The 14,519-nt window shown below is 38.1% G+C and overlaps 2 protein-coding genes across 5 annotated transcripts in view; both read left to right on the forward strand.

Annotated features, from left to right (window-relative positions):
• Positions 1–1,581: 1,581 nt before the first annotated feature.
• kif15 (kinesin family member 15) lies at positions 1,582–12,729 on the forward strand. Its single transcript, XM_030718993.1, has 35 exons — positions 1,582–1,704; positions 1,913–1,943; positions 2,725–2,911; positions 3,058–3,134; positions 3,242–3,279; positions 3,379–3,476; positions 3,582–3,761; positions 4,234–4,443; positions 4,535–4,660; positions 5,521–5,643; positions 5,755–5,902; positions 6,079–6,170; positions 6,265–6,474; positions 6,737–6,914; positions 7,007–7,142; positions 7,454–7,595; positions 7,703–7,870; positions 7,964–8,092; positions 8,181–8,286; positions 8,410–8,575; positions 8,936–9,086; positions 9,189–9,274; positions 9,367–9,445; positions 9,539–9,625; positions 9,712–9,816; positions 9,933–10,055; positions 10,168–10,314; positions 10,405–10,488; positions 10,623–10,787; positions 11,070–11,170; positions 11,275–11,341; positions 11,448–11,485; positions 11,615–11,747; positions 12,396–12,527; positions 12,628–12,729. The coding sequence occupies exons 1-35, from the start codon at positions 1,686–1,688 to the stop codon at positions 12,700–12,702; spliced, it is 4,137 nt and encodes a 1,378-aa protein (XP_030574853.1). The 5' UTR covers positions 1,582–1,685; the 3' UTR covers positions 12,703–12,729.
• Positions 12,730–13,460: 731 nt separating this feature from the next.
• tdrd9 (tudor domain containing 9) overlaps positions 13,461–14,519 on the forward strand; it is a 28,900-nt gene continuing 27,841 nt past the window's right edge. For 3 of the 4 annotated variants that reach the window (XM_030718726.1, XM_030718727.1, XM_030718728.1), the window contains exon 1: positions 13,461–13,671. In XM_030718726.1, the coding sequence (XP_030574586.1) occupies positions 13,541–13,671 (131 nt within the window). In that variant the 5' untranslated portion in view covers positions 13,461–13,540. The remainder of the gene's footprint in view (positions 13,672–14,519) is intronic. The other variant, XM_030718729.1, reaches the window with a different exon arrangement.

A 14,519-nucleotide genomic window follows, 5' to 3' on the forward strand; every position in this document is an offset into this window, starting at 1 on the left:
TAGTTCAGCTGTTATCTGCGAGTACGTGAAAACAAAGGTTTAGTTTCTTACACTTTAATTGAGAAGTAAGACCGGGTGAGAGACTTCTCTCTTTGACATGCGTGAAGGTTTAAATAAACAATATGACCACAGCGCCAACATATATGACGTAACATAGTAATAAAATAGGTATTAATGTCATTTCTAGAGTGAGAAAATGCCCCTTTTTAAATTAAAGCACATTTCATCAAACATAACATGAGACATATTCAGTTATGTTGGCACAGAGGAAAGCTGGTGATTAAAAAAACAGTACACTTCACTACATCAGCCTATCATCATCAATTGCTCTAATAGTTTAGAATTAATTATTCCTTTCATCATGAATTGTTATTTACATTTTTTCGACTAATTTCAATTTAAGTAAAGAATTTTTTCTTTGAGCTGTTAATGTTATTTTATATATTTTTAGTTTTCCTTTGCTTTGAACTTTATTATTTATTTATTTATTTTACATTTTTACCAGTATAAGTATACTTATTTTGTGCATTTTTATTTCTGCATTTATTAGAAATAGAATCAAGGATAAGCGGAAGTGAATGGATGGATGGATGAAGAATCACAATAGAATAGAAAGCTTTTTATTGTCATCAAAGATGGAGTATGATGAAAATGTTGCAGCTGCCACAGTTCAGTGCCTTTTCTTATAAAACTTAAACATGAAAATGAGAAAAATACTGTCAAACCAGTATGTATATGCATATCAAACAACTTCAGAGGGATCAGCTGAAGGGCCAGATCTATCTCTTAGGCCCTGTGCCAGGTCTTTGCTGGATTTTTTTTTTATTTTTAAAGGTCATGATGTTCAGATGCTGTTCATTTGCAGTAGATTTTTTTTTTTTTTTTTTTTTTTTTTTTTTTAGGCCTGTCACTTCTTCTTTTCTCCACCTCTTGACCAGTTTCCTCAATTTTATTTTAAGGTCACACAGCACACCATACCAAGATATGCAAAGTTTTCAGCTATTATCTCTTTGGGAATCACCGTGTTGATGCAAAAATGCTATTTTATCCCTGTCAAACTATATTATTGTTGACATTTTCCATAGATTCAACTAAAGAAATGGGAACTGTGAAGAAATGTGTTTTGCGACAGGTTGCTAGTAACAAAGTACCTAAAGATACAATTTAAAATTGTTTGGGTTTTTTTTTTGTTAAATTGTTTGTTATAGTCAGTGTTGAGTGGCTTAAGAAACAAAGAAAAACATTCCCCTAAAAACGGTCAGGTACTAGGATTGTACTGAAAATGAGTGAAAAAGCAGCTAGTGTCCAAATAAAAGACATTCAGACAGCCTGGAGCAATGCTGCTCAAGAGCACTTAAAAGGTATGTCTCCTTGGGAGCAAAATATAAAGAAATGAAAGGTGGCTCAAGATATGTATTTTATCTGTGGTCTTTTTTTTTTTTTTTTTTTTTAAATAACGTTGGTAAAATAAAAAAAAAACAAAAAAAAACCAAAACGATTTTCTTACTTGTACAGCAGGTGGCGGTATGCGCCGTTCATTAGTCTGTTAATAAAAATCAAGGAAGAAGAAGAAGAAGAACCACCACCAACCTTGCCCGCCAATTTCGAAGGACGTAAACAGTGCTCGCCGAAATGCTGTGAATAATATATTTTACCAGAAAACGGCGGATATTTCATTGTCAACAATGAATCCCAGTGGGAAAGGTAGCGCAATCAAAACTATAATTTTTCGTTGTTCACCTAAAATGCGTAAAATTCGGCCAGACGCTGCTATGATAACTCGATGTTAGGCATTTAAGGAAGCTCTAAGCATGATACGTGAACGCTGAGCTAAAGAAATTGCAGCTCTAAAAACGACTTAAACAGCTGATCAAACGTCTAACATTGTCATAATTTATTTATTTATTGACAGGGTCTCCCGATTCAACTCACCTTGCTGCCAGGTAATCACCCTTTTTTTTCAGTTTAAAACGCTAAGGCTGCAAACTGCAGAGGATAACGGTAACATAAAATTAAACCAGAGCTTTTTCATACCCTAAAACGAGTGTAACAGATTGTTGCAACCAAGAAGGGTCACAAGCAAATGTTTTCCTTATTTTGTCACCTGAATGTGGTGATTCAAAGTAGATATGGGGGTCGCCGCATTAGGAATGGCCTCTGCGATGATAAACGTGATGTGCCAGGGTTGTAATCTGTATACATTAGCAAATAATACAGACTCTCAAACTCCTGAATTTTGTCAAGCACCCGTGTTCGATTCTGATTCTGGTGTAATATGTATGTGAAAGTGTAGTTCTACACTGTGTGCAGTCACAGGAAAGCGCAACAACAACAAAAACATAAAGTAATGTAATGATGCGTGCGCAAACCAAATGTTTGTGGCTTGTAATGCTTCTAGCTTTTCATGGTGTGCTGAAACATTCACCGCTTAAATTATATGTCAATTAGTTGATTCTAAATAAGAAGTCATGATGACTGCAGCTGAGCCTACTTTAAATGACAAGATTTTCCTTTTGTTTCTGGAAACATTGGTAACATAAGTTAATTACTAACAGTTACATGTTTGTGTTGTTGCTGATAATTATATTTTTTTTCACACAAAACTATAAAGTTATAAAAAACAAATGTAGTAAATTAGCAGCTGCCCTTTTTAGTGATGTTTAACTCTTGCTATCTTCGCCTTAAGTATCATGCTTTCTGAAGTGTCTTTTTCTGGGGTTACAGTGGTGACAGCGACTCCATCAAAGTCTTTGTCCGAGTGCGACCTCTGACCCGGGACACTGGGCTAACCACAGATGGAGATCAGAGTCTGTGTCTCTCAGTCACCTCACCAAACACCATCCGTCTGCTCTCAAAACCGGAACCACGAACCTTCACCTACGATCATGTTGCTGACATTGACACCACTCAGGTTTGGGGCACATTATTGGTTATAGTATTATAAAGATGCCACTGTCATTGCTAAAATTAAGTTTCTAAATATAACAGGACTGGTGTCAGTTATAGCCTTTGTTGCTCAAAAAGTAATTACTGTGTTTAATTGCCATCTTTCTGCAGGATGCTGTATTCTGCAGTGTGGCCAAAAATATTGTTGAGTCCTGCATGAATGGATATAACGGTACAATATTTGCCTAGTAAGTGATTTTTCTGTTCTTCATAAAATTTAATTATGGCACAACCAATCTTCAGTGTGTTTAATGTGGAAACCCACTCAGTTCCTTATTGGACTCCTCTCTTGCAGTGGACAAACAGGCTCTGGAAAAACCTTCACCATGCTTGGTGCGGCTTCCATAATATTACTTACATTTTATAATGGGGGAAAAAAAGGTCAAGCAATCGACCTTAAACCTTACATATTTTTTCTCTCTCTTGCTTCAGGGCCATCTGAGTTGGATAATTTCACAGACAATCTAAGAGGGGTTATTCCTCGAAGTTTTGAGTACCTGTTTTTTCTCATCAACAGAGAAGTGGAAAGGGTGAGCTGTAACATTTTATCACCACGAAGGAGTTAAAAACCAAATTTTCAGATTTGTTTTTCTAATGAATTTGGCACTTGTTCTCCCTCCCCCACCCTCCAACAGTCTCCTCAGTCCAAGAGTTTCCTTTGCAAATGTTCATTTATTGAGATATACAATGAACAAATTTATGATCTTCTGGACACAGCCTCAGCCAGCCTTTTTCTCAGGGAGAACATCAAGAAAGGCGTGTTTGTTGAGGGAGTTGTGGAGAAGTTTGTGAGCTCAGCAGCCGAAGCCTACCAGGTATGAATTTCTAGTTTATTGTGACTCGTGTAAGGTTGTCATATTTACTGTCTGACCAGTTGGAGTGAAACTTTATATTCTTGTATATGAATTACTAAGTGTTATTATAAGGCAAAGAAATAGTTTGTGGACTATAAACAGGAAATAAAAAAATTTGCTGGCCACCAAAGAAACATCACAAGTATTTTGATGAAAATATTTTAACCATTTTTTTTTTTAAAGTGGTGGTTAATTTAGTCAAGCCTAAAATAATTTTTTGTTGATCTGTTAAGTGAGGTATCCCAGACTCAGTGCTTTAACTAGCAATCATTCATGGTCATCCCCAAAGGTCTAATTTGAGCCAAGAAAGTCCCTGATGAATGCTGCCACACTGTGAAATTATTAAGCAAAGTTGAGATTTAATGTTTAATTTCATGTCTTTACAAGAAACACACTGTTGAACTGTATGAAATGTGTGTCTTAAACCACTTAGGTGCTTTCTATGGGCTGGCGCAATCGACGTGTGGCCTCCACCTCCATGAACCGTGAGTCTTCGAGATCCCACGCAGTGTTTACTATGACTTTGGAGTCCAAGGAGACCATCAATGAAGTGGTGAACATTCGAATGTCTCAGCTGAATCTGGTTGATCTGGCAGGGTCTGAGAGACAGAAAGACACACACACAGAGGGCTCGAGACTGAAGGTAAAGCTTTGTGCCTGAATGCCATTACACTGTTGTACTGCATTTGGTTTCTGGTCTATATCAGCTGTTTTCTGCACTGCTTCCCTTTCAGGAGGCCAGCAGTATCAATCGCTCCCTCATGTGCCTTGGCCAAGTGATCATGGCACTGGTGGATGTGTCTAATGGGAAGAACCGCCACATCTGCTACAGGGATTCAAAGCTCACCTTTCTTCTCAGGGTAAGTGTAGATGCTAATACATTTTGGTTTTGGGATGCCCCAGGGAGGGCAGTAAGATAGGTTCAACGTTTGTGCGCATTTTACCGAAAACTTGATGAACAGCCTGAGATGTCCTCAGAAAAATAAGATGTCTTAGTTACTCCACAGTGAGTCTAAATAAATAGATAGAAGTAGGTGCCACATCTTTAGGATGAAAACTAATTGTTTAAATTAGTTTCCTCCTCATCCTGGCTTTGCATCATTACACCAAAAATAGCAATGTGTTTTATTATGCTACAGTTTTCACACTTTGCAAAGTCATCCAGCGGGCCGAATTGTACCCTCCCGGGGGCCAAATCTGCCCCCCCTGGGATGCATGTTTGACACCTGACATGTGTTTTAATGGTCTTTAGGATGACTGCACAGTATAATTGCTGCTATCACCTATGTCTGCTAACCAACCAATAGGAATGCAGCAATGCTATACTGTGGGGAGAAAAAAAAACAAATAAATGGAATAGACAGAAGTAAAATAAGCAAATGAGATTCCAACAAATAAGAACATCTAGTTTATTTGTAATTTGTCCTCCAGCTGTTAGTAGGGAGGAGTCAGGGAGGCCGTAGCATGGAAACAAATAGCAGAGGAATTGCAGACATGCACCATGGCCTAAGAGTCAGGTATTCTCATTGTGTTGAAGGGTCTTACCTTGCAAACTTGACATCCTAAGTTGCAGACTAAGGATTGGAATGAATATATAAAACTTCTAAAATCTCGCAGTGTGTAGGCACCTTCTGCATCAATTTATGTGAAATTAAAGATATAGTATTTCATCTTTAGTAATGTTCAGTGACATGTAGTTTGATTGTTACTCTTATTTCAGGACTCCCTCGGAGGCAATGCCAAGACTTACATCATAGCCAACGTGCACCCTGGTTCAAAGTGTTTTGGAGAAACCTTGTCCACCCTGCACTTTGCCCAGAGAGCAAAGTTGATCAAAAATAAGGTATAAATCATCGAACAGAGCTAAATACTTTATTACAATGAATTAACAAGACACTCAAGATTTTTTACTTCATTTCTTTTTCATCCTTGTACAATTATTCTGCTTTGCCAGGCTGTCATCAATGAAGACACGCAGGGAAATGTGAAGCAGTTGCAGGCTGAAGTGAAGAAGCTTAAGGAGCAGCTTGCACAGGCACTGGCAGCTCAGGGAGTGGACTGTGGGAGAGACGTAGCACCAGGAGGACCAGAACTCCACTTGGGTAACAATGACTCAAACATATGTTAAAGTTCAGCCAGTTAACATTCTGTTTAAACTATTTACACACGTTAAAAGCCACAAACCTTGGCTAGCGTTCAGCACAGAGTCGTAAAGTCTTTTTTTTTTTTTTTTTTTAACAAATGTGAATGTTACCATTCTTTAAAAAATTTCTTCCAGGCCCATGCATCAAAACTCATCAAGATGTCTCATATAAAGCAAAGTTTATGGCTGCTGTTCGTTTGTGGAAGAAACAGGATGAGGAAAAAAAGGCAAGATGAAGTTGTTTTTTTTTTTCTTTTCACATTGCCTTTTATTTTTAAAAACTTAATAAGGAAACTTATAGTCAAGTTTGACTGTTCTCAGATGCTACTCAAGAAGGTGACCCAGCTTGAGGAGGCCTGGGCACAAAAAGACAAGTTTATCCATTCCAGCCGAATGATTGTCAGGTTTCGAGAAGACCACATCTCTCGCCTGGAGATGAAACTTAAGGCAGGAGAAAACTCGCTGTCAGACAAGGAGTCTCAGGCTCTGATTGATCAACTGAAAGAAGAGATTAAGATTTTGAAAGATCAGGTAAAATGTTAATACATTCTAACCCACTGCTGATGATTATATCTGTACAAGGTGTAGGAGATGCCAAAACGTCCTTAAACCTCTCAGTGTTCCTGTGAGAAACTCCAATGTTTTTTTTTTTTTTTTTTCTCCTTTCTTCATACATCAAGGCAAAAGCAGACTAGGGTTACCTGTGTCATAGTAATATTTTTTTTTTCTTTTATTAATCAGATGTGACCTTCACCACCACACTTTTTTTATTTACGCACTTCTGCCTCTTAAGGTTGAACATCACCCAAAGATGACTCGGTATGCTGCAGAGAATTACAGCCTCAGAGAGGAGAACCGTCAACTACGATCACTTGAATCGGTGGTGAAAGCTGATGAAGTTGCAGCCCAAGTTGCTGCTGAGATTGAAGAGGCCTTTCAGAAAGCTGTGGAGTCAGAGAAGCTCACAGAGAGTAAGATTGCTGACATGAAATGAAGAGAAATGCTTGAAAATGAAAAATATTTACATATATATATTTATACACTTGTTCTTCCACGGCTCCAGAGGTCACTTCAGCCTCTGGGGCTACAGATACCTCCTCAGCAGCTACAATTGAGAAACTGAACGCTAAGCTCCTTCAAAAACAGACAGACCTGACAGCTGCCCTTCAGGCCTTTGAGGAGTACAAAGATGTCACCAAGTAAGGAGGTTACCTTTTTTTTTTTTTTTTTTAACTTAATGAAGAAAAGTATTGTAAAGATAAAGGAAATGGGGATTGTCCTGAAAGGCTTGGCAGATGTTCAGTAGCATGGCCCTTGAAAAGTCAGAAATATTTACTGGGTTGCTAAATGTGACTGGGTTACCATCTCCTCTACTTCTTGAATTCAGTATTGTCATATATGAAAAGACTGCACAGCTTTGATTTGTGGCTCAAGGAAATGTTTTCTTTACCTAAGCAGAAATATTCCACCCTAACTTTCACGTAGCTTAATGTGGTGCTTTATGTTTCAGGAAACAGATGGCCCAGTTGGAATCTGAGAAAAGATACCTTGAGAAGTCCAACAGACATTTGGAGAACATTTTGGAAGCCACAAATGCTTATAAAAAACAGGAGGTTTCTGAACTAAACCGAATTCATGTTGAAACTCTAAAGGTTAGTTGTTGTAGAAATATGTTCATATAACTGTAAGGCAATATCATGCTCAAAAAAGAAAACAAAAAACAAAGTCAGTTTCAATTATGAAATATCTATTACACCAGATTCTCAGCACGCCCACCAGAGCATACAACTTGCGATCTCGCTTCGTGCCGCTCTCCAGCCCAGAGCACCTGAACGGGGCAGATGATAATGAAGACAGCATTTGGTCTGAACAGCCTCCATCAGACATGGCTGAGATGGCCCTGACAGAGGAATTGCGTCAAGTGCAGGTAAAGCAGTTTAGAGTTTTGCTGACACGTGTGTCCAAAAAGACCACATAGGGTCCTCTGAGTGTGTTAAACTTTTTTCTACTTTGGCATCAGGAGCAAGGCAGTCGCATCCAAGCACAGCTGAATGAAGAGCAGCTGACGAACAGCAAGCTGTTGCAAGAAATTGCAAAACTCGAAGAGCAGGTGGCTGTGATGACTCAGGAATCTGACCGCAAAGATGAGGTAGAAATTTCTCATTTGCAGTAAATATTGAAAAATGTTCTATTTATTTTCCTGTCCTGATTTCCTGATTATTTATACTGTTTCATAGCAACTTTCTACTGAAAGATCCAACTGGAATAAAGATCAACTCACCCTACAAGAGACTGTTAACAATCTGCAACAGAGCCTTCAGTCTGAACAGCAAGCTGCAGAAGGTTAGGTTTGGATGGTCCTCCTGATTGTCTGCATGGGCTCATGCTGATGTTTGTGAACTTGTCAAACTTTGACTAAAGCCAGTGATAAGACGAGTGTGCCAAAGTTCTTTGCTCTCCTTTCAGTTCTGCGGAGCGAGATCCGCGATCTGCGCTTGGTGCTGGAGTCGTCCGATAAGGAACTGATCTTTGTGAAGAACGAGCTAAGAGACAGTCAGAGTGAGCAGCAGAGAGAGATGAGTCAGCTATCCAACAGTCTGATTAGCACCCAGCTCCAACTTGACAAAGTCCAGTAAGCAGGAGTCTACTTTGAGTATGATTTAACTGTTAACTTTAAAACTGCAGAGCTACATCACTGAAGTAAGATTGATTGAGACACAGTTTAGTATGATATTAATATTGATGAAACTGCTTTCTACATGAATTCATAATGATGTTGTGTATCATAAAACTGTGCAGCTTTATGGTTTCAGCTGCCAGTCAGTTTTCTACAAGACCATCAAATCATGGTATCCAATATTAAAATACACAGTTCTTTAGTTTTCCTCTCAGGAGTCTGGGGACTGGATTTATTTGTTCAAATGTGTGACCTAACAGTGCTCTGCTCTCATTAGTGTGTTGATGTGCTCACACGACAACATCTTCATTCCAGACTGGAGTGGGAGCAGCTTCTGGAGCAGCATCGGACACTTCAGGATTCGTTTGACCAGCTTCAGGCTGAGGCCAAGTTTGAGGCTGATCAGTCCAGACAGCAGCTGCGTGACAGGCAGCAGGAGATCGATGAACTGAAGGCAGAGATCACGGTGAGCGGTTTATGATAACTTTGTCAAGAAATCTAGGCCTTGACATTTTATTTTCTATCCTTGACTCTTGTTTTAATTAATTTTTTTTTTTTTTTACTGTAGAAACTAAATGATTCTCTGCAAACTGAGCAGGAGCGCACAAGCACCCTAATCTCCCAGTTAAAGGAAAACAAAGAAAGTACATCAAAGTAAGTTATGCACAGTAAAAAAAAAAAAAAAAAAACACACACACATAGTTAAGTAACTATATTAACATGAGTTGCTTTGGTATATCCTTCAGAGAACTTCTTGAAACAATGGAGCAGAATACACAGCTCAAAAAACAAGTCTCAGATTTGTTAACACAAAATCAACAGCAGGTCAGTCCTAAGAACTTTGTGTATGTCTGCAAATAAAATTATTGTAATTGCAGCTCAGTAGTTAAACCTGGTTGTCTTAATTTCATTTCAAAGGCTTCCACTCTTGCTGATCTTGAACAAAATGTTAACTCAGCCAATGAAAGTATAAAAAGCTTGGAGCAGAAGATTGAACAGGACAAAGTAAGCCTCTGTTTATTAATTTAAAAAAATAATATATGGCTTCAATGTCTACTGCCCTTCTAAATACTGCTCTTATTGTTTGACAGGATGTTGTTTTAGACCTGATTAACCAAACCAGAGACCTCCGCAGTGAGCTGAGCCAGAAGGACCAGACCATCACCCATCTTACTGAAGATATCAGCGACATCACAGTAATCATCTTCCTATTTGATCCTTTACCTGTCGTATACTGTTTGATACACTTGTCCATTACACTTATGCCATTCAATCGGATGCATTTATATGACTAATCTCATTGCTCTTCCAGACTAAATGGAACACAGCATGCCATGAAAGGGACGATATCAGGGAGCAGAACTGTAGGCTGCAGGAAGAAATCTGTGACCTGAAAGAAACTATAGACAGGAAGGTGGCATCCAATAAAATAGAGGTAAATGCATCTTTTTGTAGATTTATCACAATTACAACCACAAAAAAAAATTATTTAAGTGATAAAATGTGGTTAAGGGAGTGTGTGTGTGTGTGTGTGTGTGTGTGTGTAGGTTGAGGTTTTACAGGAGGAGATTGTTTATGCCACTGAAGAAGTTGAAAGACTTTCTAAAGTCTTAGATGAGCAGAACAGCCTCCTGCAAGCATCCGAAGAGCAAACAGCCAAGAAGGAGGTCATTATTCAGAATCTAAAGCAGAAGGTAAAGTTGTTTTTTTAAGTAAATGGAATAACATCATATCAACATTACTAATTTCCCTAATTCTCCCTTTTTTCCCAACTGCAACAACAGCAAGAAGCTGTTGAGAAAACTATCAGGAATGGGACTTTCCAGCCACCTGCTGATCAAACAGTAACACCTAAATCATTTCCTCGGGTAAAATTTGTTTATGGTTTAAATAATATTTAAGTATGCCTTCATAGATGTATGTTTATTTCTGAAAACTTCCAGTTAGGAATACGGCATATACAAATGTTCCCCCCTTTCTTTTTTTTCTTCAATTTGTTTAGACACCTCGTACCCCTGGAAGCTTCAACAGGGACTTGACCCAGGTGCTGGTAAGCCAGGAGCGGGAGCTGGAGAATAGGCGCTCTTCCATGATGACCATGGAAATTCTTTTAGCAGAGCTGAACTCTGAGAGGGCTTCCAAAAATGAGGAAATCGAATGGCTTAAGGTAAATTTTTGTGGAAAAGTCAAATGAATCTTTAACTTTTTTAATATTAGGACTGATTTATATTGAGTAGCTTTGTTTTCTAGTTTAGACTAGGCTTCTTTTGTAGCTCACTATTTATTTTCTGGTGACCTGCAGCCCATTAAACCTGTAAAACCTTAAATTGAAATCACTATATTAAAATGTTTTCATTTGCATTTTTTCAGTAAATACTTCTCATGAATGCATCTTATTTCATTACAACTTGTATCAACATTCATATTTTGTATTACTTTTCCCCCCCAGACACAGCTCACAGAGAAAGAGATGGTACGAATGGAGATCCAGGCTTTGCTTGACAAGTTTTACACTAAGCAGAACCAGATGACTCAGAATGGGAATAATGGGTTGAGTTTCTTCATCCAGATTCTGCCATCCTCATGCCACTGATAATTAATTCAAAAAAGTAAATAGAGCGAATAATGTCTTCCTTTTTTTTTTTTCTTTTCAGTGAGGAGTTGAATGAAGCCTTCAAGAACTCCATACTCAAAGAGCTAGAGGACGAGAGAGCAGAGAAGGTCTGTATCTGCTCTTCTGCTCATTTTAATTTTCTATTTATTGAATAATTAATTTGCTGAAAATGAATTTACTGTTACTAATTGACTGTTTCTTCTTCATTAACAGAACAAAATGATGCAGAAGCTGTCTGAAATTCAAAAAAAGTAAGCACCTAGATGGGGTGGTGTCATCAGATTGATTATTATGTTATTGTTATTGCATAATGCTTCAAACTTTAATTTTTTGATGCTGAAATTTTTACACCTGTCTCTTCTTTTTTCCTCTAAAATTAGACTGCAGGCGCAGGAGTCTATGGATGCTCAGTCTCAGACCTGCATTCAGGAGCTGACCACTGAGCTGAGGAACCGCTGTCTAGAGCTGAGGGAGCTGAACCAGAGGGTAGTGGATGAAGAGAAATTAATCCAGGTAAAAGCTTTGGTTCAATTTAGTGCAATATTGCAGTATTGCATGTGCAATACAGAAAAGTCCTGCAAAAAAATACAAAGCTAAAATGTTTTACATTTGGAAAATTGGGGCCAGATTTAGATGGTATTTTGCAGACAATATAGTATTTTTAAGGCGATACTGTCATGAACATTTTGTGATTGCTTTATTTATTTTTAATGTGATGTATCAGCCCAATATTCTTTTCTTTGGCATAAAAAGCATGAACCGATTTTTGATTTTTTTTTTTTTTTTTTTAATGTGTAGTTATTAATGTGCAGTTTAAAAATCTCTTTTTTTTACTGTCACTAAGTCGTGGATTACTCCTTTTACGTTCTGCCCAACTGTAGACCAACTGTAAATCAGTTGCCAACAGGGAAGTTGCAGAGTGCCCTCTAGTGGACAAACTATGTAACATCACCACTCATGGAGGGGTTTTTCTCCCCTGTTCTTTACTTTTTACATTTTTTATTTATTCATAAATTAAAAACAGGTCAGATCCCTGTTGAAGCTTCCAGCTCTTGGGTGGGTGGGTGTGTATCAGTCAAAAGTAACTATTGGTCAGACTCTAGGATTTTGCCTATTTGTGAACTTACAGGTCACTTTTGTTGCATTTCTGCTTTCTTACAGGAGATTGATGTTCTCCGTAAGCAGAACATTAAGCTGTCGGAGGAGAATGGAAAACTTGTGGGACACAAGAACCACAAACAGAGGATTGAATATCTGGTTAAGCTTAAAAAGGACAACACAAAACTTCAAGAGGTAACTATCACTTTCTCTGTAATTAAAGATTTTCGATGGCCGTGTGAATTCTGATAACTTATCACATCAATCAAATTTGTGCATTTCTCTTGTTTTCAAGGAAAACGAAAAGCTCCGCACAGAGATTACCTTAATGCGAGACATCGGGTGTCCATCACTGGAGATAAATCTGTGATTGGTGCTTGCTTGAACAGTAAAGTCTTTTTTTTTTTTTTTTTTTTAATTGTATAATTTTTTTTCTTTTAAGTACAAAGTCAGTCAGCCCCCCCCCCCCCCAAAAAAAAAAAAAAAACAAAACAAAAAAACGTGCGAGGGTTCTTGTACCTTTTTACATTGATCTGCTACTATACTGTGCTGTGATGAGGACCTTTTTTTTTTTCTCTTGTTAGGTTGCCTTTGATGTCACATTGTTCATGGGTTACACATTTCTGCATTCACATTTCTTAGGTGCATATGTTTGGCAATGTGACTGTGACTGAAGATGTTAGTTTTGTACATGGTATTATTTGTTGTAGCTTTCCCATCGTAATGAAGTGTATGTTCAATGCCTTTTGATTTCCTTTTTTAACATTTTTTTTTTAGTACAATGAACTTTTTTAAAAATACTGTATTAAATTTTTTCTATCTTTTCTAAACTTGAAAGTCTGATTATTTTTATTTATTTATTGGCATTTCTTGCCAGAGATTCTCACAAATGTGCTTCTTGAAGAATGGTTAAAAAAATAAACACACTCCTAAACCTTGTGGAAAGCCTTCCCAGAAGGGGAAGCTGTGGGCCGACATAAAAATGTGAAGTCAACTCGCTCATACATGTGAAGGCAGACAGCAAATATTAATGGGCTTATGGGCTATGTAGTGTATATAGATAGAATGGCAATTTTCTTTTTTTTTTTTTTTTTTTTTTTTTTTTTTTTTTTCCAACCGCTAGTGGGAGACATTGGTCTCACTTGCGCCCCATGCTGTGATCGTCCACAGAGATAACTGGAAAAAGAAATGCAATTACTGAGCGCAAAATGAAGAAAATATTCACTGCTGAACAAATATCAGACTGGTTCACTTCGGGGACCACGTTTGCGAACATTAAACTCACAGAGGAAGTGTCTGAAAGGAAATCAGACGAAGGTCCGTCGTCGAAAGACAGCAGGTATGAAAGATAGACAAGGTTAAGTTAGCGTAAACGTGGCCGACGCCGAGCTAACTAGCATGGTAGCATGTTGCAGCTCTGCATACACGTGTTAGCCGTTTAAACATTTTGAAAATATAATAGCGCGTAAACGTTTGTTTGGTAGGTTTAGCAGTCCAAAGTGGTACGGTTAAATGTTTAACATATGAAAAGTTTTAAGTTGCTGCCCGCTTACATTATCTGACTCATGTCCCAGCTTGGCTTGAAAAATCTAAGAAATCAGGTTGCAAACCCGTTATAACCGAAATTAATCCAAATAAGTTCAGGGCTGCAGCTTTCGGTTTTGAAAATAAAATGGAAAAAATTTTAAATTTGTGTTTTTTTTTGTTTGTTTTTTTTTTAAATTTTATTTATATAGCGCCAAATCACAATAACTGTCGCCTCAAGATGCTTTAAGTTGTAAGGTAAAGACCCTACAATCAAACTGACCCCCTATGCACTTGGTGACAATGGGAAGGAAAAACTCCCCTTTAACAGGAAGAGTCCTCCAGCAGAACCAGGGAGGGGCGGTCATCTGCCATGACCGGTTAGGGCAGAAGGGAGGGAGACAGTACAAAAGACATGCTGTGGAAGAGACCCAGAGATTAATAATAATGATTAAATGCAGAGTGGTGTATAAACAAAGTGAAAAGAGGCAAGGGGGAAAGAAACTCATCCCAGTGCATCATGCCCCCGCCCGCCGGCAGCTAAGGAGTTCAAAGTCACCTGATCCAGCCCTAACTATGCTGGCAGTGAGGTACGTTTTAAGCTTAATCTTAAAAATAGAGAGAGTGTCTGTCTCCTGAAACCAAACTGGGAGCTGGTTCCAC

Source organism: Archocentrus centrarchus, chromosome 22 (genome assembly GCF_007364275.1).
Source record: "Archocentrus centrarchus isolate MPI-CPG fArcCen1 chromosome 22, fArcCen1, whole genome shotgun sequence".
NCBI classification, from domain to species: domain Eukaryota; kingdom Metazoa; phylum Chordata; class Actinopteri; order Cichliformes; family Cichlidae; genus Archocentrus; species Archocentrus centrarchus.